The following is a 14568-nucleotide window of genomic DNA, read 5'->3' as shown; positions in this document are numbered from 1 at the left end:
GTCTCAACTAAAATGTGACAGAGATGTTGTGTGTATATCTATATGTATATCTGTATCTATCTGTATATATATTTTTTTCTATGTATGTGTGGAAGGGACATAGAAGAGGCCAGTTGACTCTTCCATTTATTGCTTTTAAACTTTTTTTTTCTTATTCCCTATGTATGATGCAGTTTAGCATTATTGAAAATCCAGGAAGTGAGACATAATATGAAGGAAATTTGTTCCATGCATTTTTAGAATTATAATAATCATCTGATTCTTTTGAGAGCCCTAGATTGTCCTCTAATTTAGTTCCAAGAAGTAATTTTTATCAGTACATTCACACTATTTTTGGATACTCAACTAATCCAGCTATTGTCTCAGTGGAATCTTGCTGGCCTGAACAGTTTTTCTTTTGGTTACTTTTCAGGGACTGTAAATGATGAAGAACAGTTTTACAATAGCAGCTGCAGTTTGAAAACTACAGTAAACATTCAGTTTCAGAATTTTTTTTTTTATATGCCAAAATCAAAGAGAGAATTTTATGGTTTTTCATGTGCATTGTTAAATATTCTTAAGGTAGTGTTAAGAAGATTGGTGATTTGTGTAGAGGGCTAATGGCCTGCTGTCTATTCCGTGCACTTCCCTTTGTGTTTCTAGTGCTTACCTGGACTTTTGTCTTTCTCAACAGCAACAATGGTGTGGTTGGTGAATATGGCAAAAGGAGACCCAGAAGCCCAAAGGAAGGTATCCAAGAGCTCCAATTATAATGCACAAAGTAGGTGACTTTTATTTGGTAATTTCCTGGTTTTCAGGGTCATTTATCATCTTATAGGCTAACAATGAGTTACGAAGCAATGATTTTAATCTTTATCTTTGGTCATGTGTTTGTTTTTTTTTTTTTTGAGAATCTCATGAAAGTTACGGTAATACCCAATAAATATTTAAGGCATTCACATGCTCCAAACCCAGCAAGACAGCCAAGGCACCCTAGGTTAAGAATTTCTGCCATTAAATACCAGTATGGAAAGGTTCAAGTTGACGCTATGATTTTTAAAAGGAAAAATAAGCTCTCTCCAAACATGTTAAAAATAAGAATCTCTTGTCTGATATGGCCAGAGTAACTTAAATATAATTTTATTTGAGATGCGATAATGTTTATACTGAGAAGATAAAATATTCCAGTTGGACACGACTTTCTGGAGGAGAATAATGATGACCTAAGATGGGAGATAGGCTCATTTGTGGATACTACAGAAGATGTTAAGGAGAACATAAGTTAAGAGTTGTTTTTAGAAAGAATTGAATAACAAAACAGTATCAGTATTTAAGAAGAAAGGGAACTTCTTTTTATGAAAACAGGTTAACCTAATGAGGAAGCTGAAAAAATAGGCAGAATAAAAGTTGGTGAGAGAAAAGAGAAGAGCCTTGAATGAGTTGCTGTTTGTCAGGAAAGGAAGAGTAGTTATAATTTATAGAGCCAAGAAAACTGCTGATTTATCATTTGGGTAACTGTGAGGAGGATACTTTCAACTGAGAATTCCTTTTTGGGACCCAAAGATATCAGGTTCATTCTGCAGTGATCAAGGCAGCAGAACAAGGTGACATTATTCCAGTAGTAGACCTAGTAGAGGAGTAGGAAATATAATATATTGGAAATAATTGTTATTGTCTGGTTATTGTATTAACCATGTTAAGCTAAAGAAAATTAAAAGATTGGTTGTCTATATGAGTAATAATGTTTATGTGTATGTGAATATGAGTTTGTATATGGCACATGAAGATTTTACTCTTGAGAAATGTTTATTGAGCACCTGTGTGCCCAGTATTTTGCTTGACACTGGGGATATAGCACTAAATGAGATATTCCAACTGTGGGGACATTATAGCCCATTTAGGGGGAGACAAACGTTCAACAAGTAATTCATACAATTGTGATAAGCCCTATGAAGGAAAAGCATAAGTAGCTATAAAAGTTTATAGTAGAGGAATTTCATTTATTCTGGAAAGTCAAGGAAGGCTTTCCTGAGGAAGTGATGATGGGAGATGGCCAGCTGAAGAGTGGAAAGAAGAGCTTTCCAGAAGAAGAAGCAACAGGGAGGAATGGCCTTAAGTGAGAGGGTGCTGGATGAACTTCAGTTCAGTTCCTCGGTGGGAGTGGTTGGTATTTTGGGTGAGGCAGTTCTTCTTTGTGTGGGACTTTACCTCACCTTGCAGGATATTTAGCATTCCTGGGCCCTCACCCACTAGATACTAATAGTGGCTTTGAGGTATTACAGTAATGAAAAACTCCTCTGTCATAGTTATTTCCAAGCACCCCCTGGAAAGGAGGTGCTACCCTTGAGTTGAAAACCACTATTCAGGGAATTAGAAGTTAGATGAGAACAAAAGGACGTAGGGTTCCAAGAGGGATGTCTGTACAAAGAAAAAAAAAATAGAACTGGGAGGTTACCTGAGTGTGAACTCTGTTAGAGAGTTTGAGAATGAATTAGTCATAAATAATACATAGAAAATTTGTTAAGGAAAAAAATGAGGCAATTTTCCAGGGAAGACAGAAAGTTGTACATTAGAGTATATTCTGGCTGTAGCAAAGTAGTTTAGTTGTGAATACTATTTGCATAATGATAGTATAAAAACTAAATATAAAATTATGACATTGAGAATATGGGGAGTTAAATTTATATGTGTGAATGAATATGGGAGCTAATGCTTCATCTTCCCTATAGGAAGTTACAAAGTACTTAAAATGAAAACATCAGGATATAGGATTATGAACATGCTATTTATAATTAATTATGCAGGTAAATACCAAAAGAAACAACTGAAGGGGTTGAGAGTAGTGATTCAGGACAGGGCAAATTTCCCTGAGTTGGTGGCGGGAGACCAAGCCCTACAGCAAGAGAAGAGGGTCCTTTGGCAGAAAGTGCAGAAAGAATTCAACACGCACGCCAAAGTTACAGTCAGAAGGAAAGTTTGTTAGAAAAGGGGTAACACTCCACAGACAGTGTGGTCTCCTATCAGAGGCAGACAGTGAGAGAAACAGTAAATACTGAGAGAAAGACAGAGGTACATGGAAAGGCAGTGAATAGGGGGGCTGAGTGTTCAGAGAATTCGGTTTATATGTCATTCTTTAGGTCTCGTTTCCTTTGATATGGACATATAGTGAGGAAAGGGAAGGGGAAGAGGATGTAGCCTGAAAAGGTAAGGATATGTAGAGTGACAGGCCTGGTGGCAGTTCCCAGCCTTTAATCCATAGGTTCTCCATGGTTTTAGCCATAGGGAATGACTGTTACTTCCTATTTCCCCTTCACAGGTGTGGGGAATGGGTTGTTGTAATCCCAGTAGAAATCTCCCTTTGTCCTGAAGGTGTCCTCCTGGCCCGAGCTGCAGGGCTGATCAGCAAAATGTAGTCTCTGAATGTAGCTTAACATTTAATTCTCTTGCTTCCTTCTACATTAGGAGTGAGGGGGATAGGGCAGAGCAGGGACTGCTCTTTTTATTTATAAACCTTATGCTTATATGATTTCATAAACTTCACGGAAGATTCCAGTTTTGTGAAGAACTGGTTAAGAAAAAAAATACAAATTACAAATACAGAATTGCAAGGGCCCTTCCCAGAAAAAGTCCCTGCAAGTGAGAAGCCCAAAGCAAGCAAGCTTTATTTATTAATGGTAAATCTACCTCTGTTATGAACATGTATCACTTTCATTTAAAAAAGAAAAGACGGAAAAAAATGTATTAGCAACTTACGTATTTTAATTATTTTTGATGTATGGAAGGTTCTCAAGACTTTCATGTTATGCTCACAATTTTCAGTCAGACCGACAGACATAACAAAATGACTAGCCCATGAAAAATGCACTCCCTCCTTTCCCCTCCACCCAATAGTGTTCTACTTTTGTAACTTAGTCAATAAAGCCAGTGGCGAGAGCCATCAGTTAGGGAGCTTTTAACTGCATTCATTAGAAAACCCAATTCATTTGCTTTAAACAAAGAAGAAATGTGTTCTGTCACATGACCAGAATCCTGAGGTGTAGATGTTTGTAGTGTTGGTTAATTTTATGGCTCATTGGTGATACCAAGGGCCCAGGTTCTTTCCATCTTCCTGCTCTGCCGTCCATAGCTATAGGCTTGGTCCTCAGCCTACTGTTCCCCATGGTCACAAGACAGCAAGTGCATTTCCAGGCATCTTATCCAGATAAGACAACATCCAGAGGAAGAAAAGGGTGGTTTGTGTCTTCTTCTTTAAGTTTCTCTTAAAGAGTGAGAAAAACTTCTCCTAAATTTCCAGCAGACTTTGCCTCAACACACATTGAGTAGTACCAAACCAAAAGCCTTGCAGCTTTCAGTGGGAAGAAGAATGAAAAGATGAACACACTTGGCTTGGATTAATCAGGATTTACCACCAGAGTCCTGTGAGTGAGGGATAGAAACCCAAACAAATCAGGACTCTGCCCTCAGGAATAAGAGAGAGAAATGGTTATTGGGTAAGCAACCGAGAGGTCCTGCTACAGCCCATGATTTGTGGTTTAAGAACGAGGTAACCTAGTAGCAATGACAGTCAAGTAGTTACCATTTCTATGTAATTTTCTTTAACGTATTAAGAAAATTTTCTAAATATTACAGCTATTTTTACTTTTTCTTGAAGGCACAGGGAATGAATCACAAAACTCTGTGACAGAGAATGATGATGGTGGCTTCACTGAAGAGTGGGAAGCCCAGAGGGACAGTCGCCTAGGACCTCATCGCTCTACGGCTGAATCACGGACTGCTGTACAGGAACTTTCTAGCAGCATCCTAACCAGTGAAGACCCAGAGGAAAGTATGTACATTTCTCTAATTCAAAAGTCATGTATTCATTTAGATCCCACATCAACGAACTCTCCCAAAATAAAATGAATCGAGAGTGTTACAACCTAATTCACAACACAGTACAGCTTTTAGTGGGAAATACCAATAGTTCATGGTTTTCTCATAGTTAAATTTATTAATGGGTCAAGTTCTGCTTCTCAGATTTTTGAAATTGGTCCTTTAGAGCCTGATCTTTGGCATTTGTTTTATAGAGGAAAAGATTTATTTGAAATTATTATTCCAATAAGACTTCATGGCTGCAGTACATTTATGTACAAAAATTTCGTTAATATATTTCACTCTTTCCTGTACAGAGACCTGTAGATTTGGATGTTTCAACCTTTCACATTGTTATTCCCTTTGTTGACAAACACTGTATTTTGTCAGTTTTAAAGAAAATCAAAGGTACTCAGGTTATGGGCAGAAATGTTAGAGTTTGTTCAATGTCTAAGATGTGCTGTCGCTTAGATTTAGGTTAGCACTTGGGGCTTCTTGGGAACAGTATTAGCCAGTAGAGTAGGGCTTAATCATCTCTTCAGTTAGTCTTAGGGATGCGATTTATTGAATAAGAGATTAGCACATTTTCCAACTAAGTTATCCTCAGTTTTTTTCATTTTCATATAAGTGAAACTCTTGATTAAAACAGCGAAATATTAGTTTTAAAGAAATACCTAGATTCCTTAGCTATTTTAACCACTAATCACTAATTATTATGATTTTTGACATACTTCAGCTTGAATAGAACACTTCTTACAGATCACCCTTGCGCTTTTAACTGTGTCAGAACCTACGCGTATTCATGACCTTGGTGCTTGGTTGGGTTTTCCAGACTTTAGAGCCAGCTGCAGCCTGCGACCTTCACACTCCGGGGAACCTAGATGCAAGTGCCTCATCTTATAGCCTGGCTTGAGCCTGCCTTTGCTGGTATTTTCTTTGCCTGCAAAGTTACCACCATAATTAGGTTGCCTCTTCTGTTCCTCTTTTCTCAAAGGTTCCTGGAGTTTAAAGAAAGAAGTGATACAGCTGTTGAACACAGCAGCGCATGAGTCTTTCTCTCCTAATCATCTTTCCTTGTCCTTCTCCTCTTCACTTCTTAACTTTTTTAAAAAAAGAAAACCCAAGTATTGCCTCTCCTAACTTCAGAGGAATATTTTCTTTATCTGGGACCAATATAAACTAATAATTGACATTCTTTCATCATCTTAGCATCCACCACCACACGCAACCATCTCTGATTGCTTTAGTGTTTTAAACCAAACTCACAGTTAGTTATAAAAGTCTCCATTTACACTAGAATTTGACTTCTAAATGGTACATATGTGTTCTAGAACAACCTTTTAAAAATTAACATTTAATCAGAAAACTGAACAGAGTTATTAATTAGAAATGTAAAATGTTTTTATTCAATGTGAAAGCAGTTGATCTTCTAGTGAATTTCAAAATAAACTTCTCTCTAACATTATGCCCACGATGGGCTCATTTGAGGTGTATTACTGATGGACTTAAAATTTATCAGTGTAGTGAAATTAACCTGTTGTTGCTAGGAGTGGAAATTTGACTCAGAGAGATTCTTTTTCTCTAATTTCAAGGAAGGAGAAAGAAATGGATTTTGCTATTTTTTTTTAAGTGGAGGAGGAGATTTTAGTAGTATAAATGTGAAATAATAAATTGCAGGCAGTTTTTAATATGTTTATATTTATTAAAAAGATAATAGGAAATATTCACCATTTTATTGTGTTATAGTTAAGCTAAACACTTATTGTGCTGCTAAAAGTTGTATAGAGAAATATTACAATTAAAGTGACTATTCACAACCATTTATTGTCTTGATAGATCAGTAAATGCCTCTTTTAATACTAAAGGAATATTATAATTACTTAAAATTATTTTTCAGAGTTGGCAAAAACAAAACAAAAAAAAAATAGTAGGCCCAGACTACCATTAGCAAATAGCAATAAAATACTATTAGCCCATCTCATTATTAACACTTGGCAGTGGAATACTGTTAATTCATTATGTCTAACTTAAGCAGTTTCCATTGCTGTGATTTTAGTTGTTTGGCCATTGCATATTTTGACTGAATAAATCAAAAGGAGCTGTTTAAAGGAAACAAATTCCCAGCAGTGTGATTTTTCTTAGTTTTTATATACTAATTCAGTTTCTTCTGGTTATAGGTGACTAAAACTTGTCACTTGGTAAGTGCCTAAAGCAAAAAATTGATGGTTACTTCTTTGTTTCCTTACTCTATTTTAATTTTGCTAATAAAATATATCTACATTTCTCTCTCCATAAAAACGAATTCTATAAAGTATAATTATAGCATTTGCCATAATATTGCTATTATTTAAACAAACATAAGCCTTTAAATGAAAAAAAAGTGAGGTCATAATTTTAACCTTGATTTAATACATTCTTTTTCTTTTTTTTGTCCACCCCGCCCCCCATTTTTGTTTATATTTTAATAGCTTCGTTGAGATATAATTTGCATACTATACAATTTACCCATTTAAAGTTGTGGCTTTAGTATGTCCACAGAATTGTTCAGCCATCCCCGCAATTAATTTTAGAACATTTTCATTACCGCAGAAAGAAACCCACACTCCTTAGCTGCCACCTCTTCAGTTCTTCCTGTATAACGTATACAGTGCATTGGTTTTTATTGTACTCGCAGTTATGCAACCATCACCATAAGTGAATGATAGAACATTTTCATCACCTCGAAAAGAAACCCTGTACCCATTAGCCTCCATGCTCTCAACACCAACCAGTATACAATATTACTTTCTCTATTCTGGACCCTTAATAAAAATCAAATCATGTGGTCCTTTGTGCTGGTTTTTCTCACTTAGCTTAATGTTTTCAAGGTTCATCTGTGTTATAGCATGTATCAGCACTTCATTTCTTTTAATAGCCAAATAATATTCCATTTTGTAGATGTGCCACACTTATCCATTCATCATGTGATGGATATCTGGGTTGTTTCCATTTTTGGCTTTAATGCATAATGTTGCTATGAACATTCATGTAGACATCTTGGTGTGGACATATGTTTTTATTTCTCTTGGGTATTTACCTAAGAGTGGAATTGCTAGGTCATATGGTAACTGTTTAACTTTTTGAGGAACTGCCACACTGTTTTCCAAAGCAACTACATTATTTTACATTCCTACCAGCAGTATGTGAATGTTTCCGTTTTTCCACATCCTTACCAATACTTGTTATTATCTGTTTTTTAATTATAATCATTCCAGTGAGTATAAAGTGGTATCTCATTGTGATTGTCATTTACATTTTCCTGATAGCTAATGATGTTGAGTATCCTTTTGTGTCTTTATTGACCATTGTATTTTTTTTTTTGGAGAACTGTCCATTCAAATTCTTTGCCCATTTTTATTTGTCTTTTTTAATTATCAAATTGTAATAATTATGTATATATTTTAGATAACTGTTCCTTTTCAGATAAATGTAAAAAATTTCTCTTGGATTATTTTTAAAAATTCATTTCTGCAGTATTTTTTTCCTGACGAACTTACTTTCTTTTAGTTAGGTTCTTATAACATTTAGTATTTAGAAGCAAATGTCTTCATAAGTCTGTCATTTTTAAGCCTCGTCTATGTGCCAAGAACTTTTCATGTATTTTAACTCTGATAACAACACTGTGAAATAGCTCTGTAATCCTCATAGCTGAGGAATTTGAGGATTAAAGAAATTAATCATCTTTCCCTGGATCACACAAATAGTCAAGCTGGGCTCTTCTGCACTCCCTGCAACTGCTGAGTGCATTCATCAGCCCTGGAAGGTTAGCCAGCCCTGCACTTCATAGCATCGGATTTCATGGGTCATGTTTATCTTTTCTACTAACAAAGACTTCACTCTGGCTTCCTCATATAATTTAAGAGCACTGGTTTCTCAGTTAGATCTTATTAAGCAGCACTCTACTTCTTTCTCACCCACAAGTGGAACAGACTATACTTCTCAAGCCCCCCAGCCCCTATCTTCCAGAAATGGTTTCTCTAATCCAGGCGACAAAACTTTAAGACCAGGATCCAGCTTCAGTAGGAAATAGTTATTTAACAACCAGAAAGGTAAAACCCAATTGTAACACTTATGGATTACTCTTGGACCCTAAGTCAAAGCATATCTTTTGAATCTATAGTGTTTGCTTGATTATCTTTTTGAGAAGAACTTGTAAGGTTAAAATTGTTAGACAACAGAAAACCTAGGGCCTTTGTGTTTCTGTATAATTTTTAGGATCAGCTTTTCAATTTCTACAAAACTTAAAACAATTTTGAAAGAGGAGAAAAAAATTGGTGGACTTACACTGTCTGATTTCTAAACTTATTCTAAAGCCATTGTAAATCAGGACAGGCATAAGCACAGGCATATAAGTCAGTAGAACAGAATTGAGAGTTCGTAAGTAAAGCCATACATTTATGGTCAGAGATTTTTTACAAAGATGCTAAAATAATTTCGTGGGAAAAGGGTATAATCTTTTCAGCAAATGGTACTAGGACAATTGGATATCCACATGCAAAAGAATGAATGGAAACCCCAGCATCCATCATGCACACAATCAAATATTAACTTAAAATGGATCATAAACTGAAATGTGTAAGTGGTAAAACTATAAAACTTCTAAAAGAAAACATAAGAGAAAACTTCATGACCTTGGGTTAGGCAAGAGTTCTTCAATACAACACTGATAAAGAGAAGAAAAAATTGATAGACTGTCAAAAACTTTGATGCTTCAACAGATATCATTAAAAGATATTTGTACACCCATGTTCACAGCATTATTCACAATAGCCGTGAGGTGGAAGCAACCAAAGTATCAAATGACTGTATAACAAAATGTAGTATATACACGCAATAAAATATTACTCAGCCTAAAAAAGGAAGGAAATTTTGACACATGCTATAACATGGATGGGCTTTGAGGACATTATGCTAAGTGAAATAAACCAGTCACAAAAAGACCAGTACTGTATTAATTCCACTTATACGAAGTACCGAGAATAGTCAAACTTAGAAAGTAGAATGAAGATTTCTGGAGGCCGGAGGGGAAAAGGAAGAAGTTATTGTTTAATGGGTATAGAGTTTCATTCAGTTTTGCAAAATGAGAAGGGTTCCGTGGATGGATAGTAGTGATGGTCACACAACAGTTTATAATTTTTTTCTCTATGTACCTAATGCCACTGAACTGTGTATTTTGCCACAATTAAAAAAATTTAAAACCGTTAAGGAAAATAAGCCACAGACTGAGAGAAAATATTTGCAAACTATACTGCAAGTCCTGTCAAAGAACTTGTATTTAGAATATATAAAGAATGCTTGCAACTCGATAATAGTAAAATGATCCTAAAAAATAGGGAAATGCTTTGAATAGAGTTTTTACTAAAGGAGAAATATAATGGTTAACACATGAAAAGATACTCAACATCATTAATCAGAATGACTATAATAAAAAAAACTAGCAATACCAAGTATTGGTGAGCACGTGAAGAAACTGGAACCCTTATGCATGGTGGGAATGTAAACTGGTACAGCCAATATGAAAAGGAGTTTGGCAGTTTCTTAAAAAGAAACTTTTTCTTAAAAAAAAAAAATATATAAACACTATTATAATCGAGCAGTTTCACTCCTAGGGATTTACCCAGTGGAAGTGAAAACAATCTGTTCACACAAAGATATATGTGTATGGTAATGTTCAGGGCAGCATTATTCATAATAGCCAAAAACAATTCAAATTGCCCATGAACTGGTAAATGGATAAATAAACTGTAGTATATCCATGCAATGGAAAATTATTCATCAGCAAAATGGAACAAACTATAGACACCTGCAATAATGATGGATAAACCTCAGAAATGTTAAGTGGAAGAAACCAGTCATAAAAGACTTCCTGTTGTATGAGTCCATTTTATAAAATGTCTATAAAAGGCAAATTTATAGAGATGGAAAGCATATCAGTGGTTGCTTAGGGCCTGGGCTGGGAGTGGATTAACTAAATGGGTACAAATTATCTTATTGGGGTGATTGAAATGTGAGGGATTGTAATGATGGTTGTACAATTCTAAATTTTTTAAATCATTGAATTTGTACACTTATACAAATAGGTGAATTTTATGAAATAAATAGTACTTCAATAAAGCTGTTTTTTAAAAACATGATACCTATCTCAGGGGTTCTTGTGAGGATTTATTAGAATAAGTGTCAGGTATAAACTAGGCATTCAATAGATGAAAATTATTATTTATTATTTTTCTTTTTGATATATAACAGCAGCATCTATGATTAAGACCCCAAAGTCAGCCACACAGAATCTGAAACTCCTCTTGTGAGTGAATGAGTGAGTGAGAAAGTGAGAGTGAGCGTGAGAGTGAGCGTGAGAGTGAGAGAGAGAGAGAGAAAAGAGAAGGAAGGAAGAAAGGGAGGGAGGGAGGAAGGCAGGCAGGCAGGCCTAGCTCAATCCTAATTTTGTATGATATCATTTAATGACTTCTCATTCAGTGCAGGGTGGAGCAGTGACATTTTTGAATAGTGAAATAGCGAAGAGTGACAAACTTTTTTATATTTGTAATCTTTCTTTTTTAGGGGGAGTAAAACTTGGACTAGGAGATTTCATTTTCTACAGTGTTCTGGTTGGTAAAGCTTCCGCAACAGCCAGTGGAGACTGGAACACAACCATAGCCTGTTTTGTAGCCATATTAATTGTAAGTATACACAAATAAAAATGTATCAGAACTCCTCATCTCAAACTCTGTTTATGCTGTCCCTTTAAGGTAGTTCCATTTTAACCCCAGCTGGGCTGAGTGTTCCAATCACCTGTGGAGCTTTTTAAAAACAAATTAATTGGACCTCACCTGAATAGTTCTCCACCTGGCCACACATTAAAATCTCCCGGGAGCTTTTAAAACTGCATCTTTATCCTGAGATACTCTTATTTAATTTGTTTCAATTCTGTATCTTATTTTTAAAGTTCCCCCAGGAAATTCTGATAAGTACTTCTGGTTAGGAACCACTGCTTCAAGCAGCATAGATATGTAGGCTAGCTATGTCTAAGAAGGGTAAGTAGATCCTCACTCAGTCCCTGAGTTTGGTGATGGATGGTTGTACATTTAATGCCACAACCTGCAGTGCACAGTGTTTCTTCGGGGAGTACGAGGTGAAAAAAGTTAACACGAGGCATGATCTCACCTCGATCTTATAGTGCCACAATGTGAACCCTGAGGTTTTCAAAACTATGACTTAAGTAAATAACTCATATTTCTTATTGCTTTTTTTACTAAAGATGTGATATGACATCTTTGATACATCATGCGAGTGAAGTTAAATGAGAGCCTTTACATTGCATTTATTTTGTGATTACATTTGTGATTTATCATGATAATATAACCAGTTAGACTTTTCATGTGTTTTGTTTCTCTTTTGAGGTTAGGTTTCTGGATGTGTTGTATCTTTTTAAGAAGAAAATTACTTACTCTGGATAAACCTGAAAGATGCTTAACATTGTCTCCAGAATATATAATTAGTGTCTGAGTAACTAGAGTAAAATATGGACTATATTATATGGCTGCTCTGTGTTCCCAAGAAAGCAGGAGTATACTTTTCATGAACTTTTATCAGTGTATTCTGTGAACATCTTTGCCCCCACACAACATAAAAAATGCTCTTCACCTCTAGGATTTGAGCCTGCCAAACCAAACTCAGAGTAGCCAACTCAATATTTTAGGTAGAAATTTTGGTGTTATTTAATTTTTTTCAAAAATAGTTTAACGGAGGCTCCTGACAGACACTGCTGCATTGCTCCTGGACCTTTACCCCAGAGGCTGAGAAACAAGGGTACAAGTAAGAAGGCTGACCAGTACGTCGTAACACCAACTTTATTTCTAGATCTGAATGTGTCTCGGGAAAGTTTTACCAAAAAAAATCAGCAGAAACAAGTTATGAAAATTAAAAAAAAAAAAAGTTTTACTTATTCTCAGATTCTATTCCTTACCTAGAATTAGAGGATAAAGAATCAAGAATGTGAGCATAATGAACTCGGTGTTGGCAAAGAAAAAAGTTGTTTCCAGGTTTAGTGGAAACATTTGTTCTAAAATTTAACCTCAAAGGATAGTATTCAATTAACTAAATTAAAACCAAGACTTGTGATTGAATTGTTTTGTACAAATACTTTCATAGTCACGTCTGAGTTTGTGTCTTTTCTTCTCTCCCCCGCAGGGTTTGTGCCTTACATTATTACTTCTCGCGATTTTCAAGAAAGCATTGCCAGCTCTTCCAATCTCTATCACGTTTGGGCTTGTTTTCTATTTTGCCACAGATTATCTTGTGCAGCCCTTTATGGACCAATTAGCATTCCATCAATTTTATATCTAGCATATTTGCAATTAGAATCCCATGGATTTTTCTCCTTTGACTATAATAACATCTGGGAAGGACAAAGGTGATTTTCCTGTGTCCACATCTAACAAAGTCAAGATTCCTGGCTGGACTTTTCATGGCTTCCTTCCAAGTCTTCCTGACCACCTGCACTATTGGGCATTGGAAGGAAGTGTCTACAGAAAATGGTTTTGAACATACATCATCGTGGTGGACTGAATCCCTCGGTACAAAAACTATCAGATTTGAGTGACAAGGACAAGGAAAAGTGATGGATCACAAGCAGTTTGACCCGTGGTCACGGGTGGATTTTACCAACACTGCAGACTCTCAGGACTGCCATTACCAAGGGGTTAGATAAAGTGGTTGAAACCAAACAGGACTCGACATCTTAAACAACATGTTGAAAATCAACGTAATAAGTCTGTGTTAAATTCTAAATCTTTTTGGGAGGTACTTGTAAGGGCGCCAGCAACAAAGTGGAAAGGTGGAAAGAGGCTCGGACTTTCATTTTTAGACTATTTTGCTGCAGACTTATCATTTTTAAGTAAGACCTTTTTTCACCTTGAGTCAGTTCACATGTATAAGTTAATTTTGACATTTTCGTTCTCAAGCACTGAGGCTCATTCCCATCTGTGGTCGCCGTTCCTCCCCAAGGCCAGTCTGAGTTCATTTGAGGTTGCTTTGTCTTAAAAGTCTTAACCTCAGGTTCCAAATTCAGTAATCTCTGGAAATAATGGAACTATAGCTCAATGATTCCTTATTACCCTTAGGTAAATTCTGGATTTACCACCAAATTCCTAAATTTTAAACACACTGTGGGTTCACTTACCCCAATGCCTCCTTTGTTCCCCATCTCTCCCTTCACTCCCCCATAAGCAATTCCCTTATATGGCAAATAAGACAGCTCTGTTGTGGTAGCAGATGGTCCAGTTATTCTAGGATTTTACTCTGTGTGGTGCAAAGAACGTGTTATGAATCAGTGCTGTCAGCCTGACTGTCATTAATTTCTTCAATAGCAAATCCAATGTGTGCCCAGAGACAGTAGCATTAAAGAAGAGTAAAATGGCTGGTGAAGCACTTTCTGTCCTAGTTTTTCTTTTTTTACTACAACCCATTGTCTCTGACCATAGGTCAGAAATTGAACCAGTAGCCTAAAGCTGGTAGTTTATAAAGTGTATGAATCACTTGTATCAGTACAAAGCAAGAGTTTGGAGAAAGCTATTGAGCTGTGGGAGGGTCCAGGGTTCGGGGAGAACTGGCTGGCAAGAGAACGGGCCTCCAACAGCCGGTGGGACAAGATGAGCTAAAGTCCTGCAGGCGGGTGTTAAGGGGGATAGCCAAGTTATTCCT

The 14568-nt window shown here is 36.1% G+C and overlaps 1 protein-coding gene across 2 annotated transcripts in view; it reads left to right on the top strand.

Moving 5' to 3' along the window:
* Positions 1 to 14295, top strand: part of PSEN1 (presenilin 1) — a 58615-nt gene extending 44320 nt beyond the window's left edge. For both annotated transcript variants that reach the window (XM_011370910.2, XM_023537056.1), the window contains 4 exons: positions 674 to 760; positions 4631 to 4804; positions 11428 to 11546; positions 13057 to 14295. In XM_011370910.2, the coding sequence (XP_011369212.1) occupies positions 674 to 760; positions 4631 to 4804; positions 11428 to 11546; positions 13057 to 13212 (536 nt within the window). In that variant the 3' untranslated portion in view covers positions 13213 to 14295. The remainder of the gene's footprint in view (positions 1 to 673; positions 761 to 4630; positions 4805 to 11427; positions 11547 to 13056) is intronic.
* The last annotated feature ends 273 nt before the right edge of the window (positions 14296 to 14568 follow it).

This window comes from Pteropus vampyrus, unplaced genomic scaffold (assembly GCF_000151845.1).
Source record: "Pteropus vampyrus isolate Shadow unplaced genomic scaffold, Pvam_2.0 Scaffold177, whole genome shotgun sequence".
Classification (NCBI taxonomy): Eukaryota; Metazoa; Chordata; class Mammalia; order Chiroptera; family Pteropodidae; genus Pteropus; species Pteropus vampyrus.
Note: the sequence above shows the minus strand (reverse complement) of the source record. Positions and strands in the feature narration are given on the sequence as shown.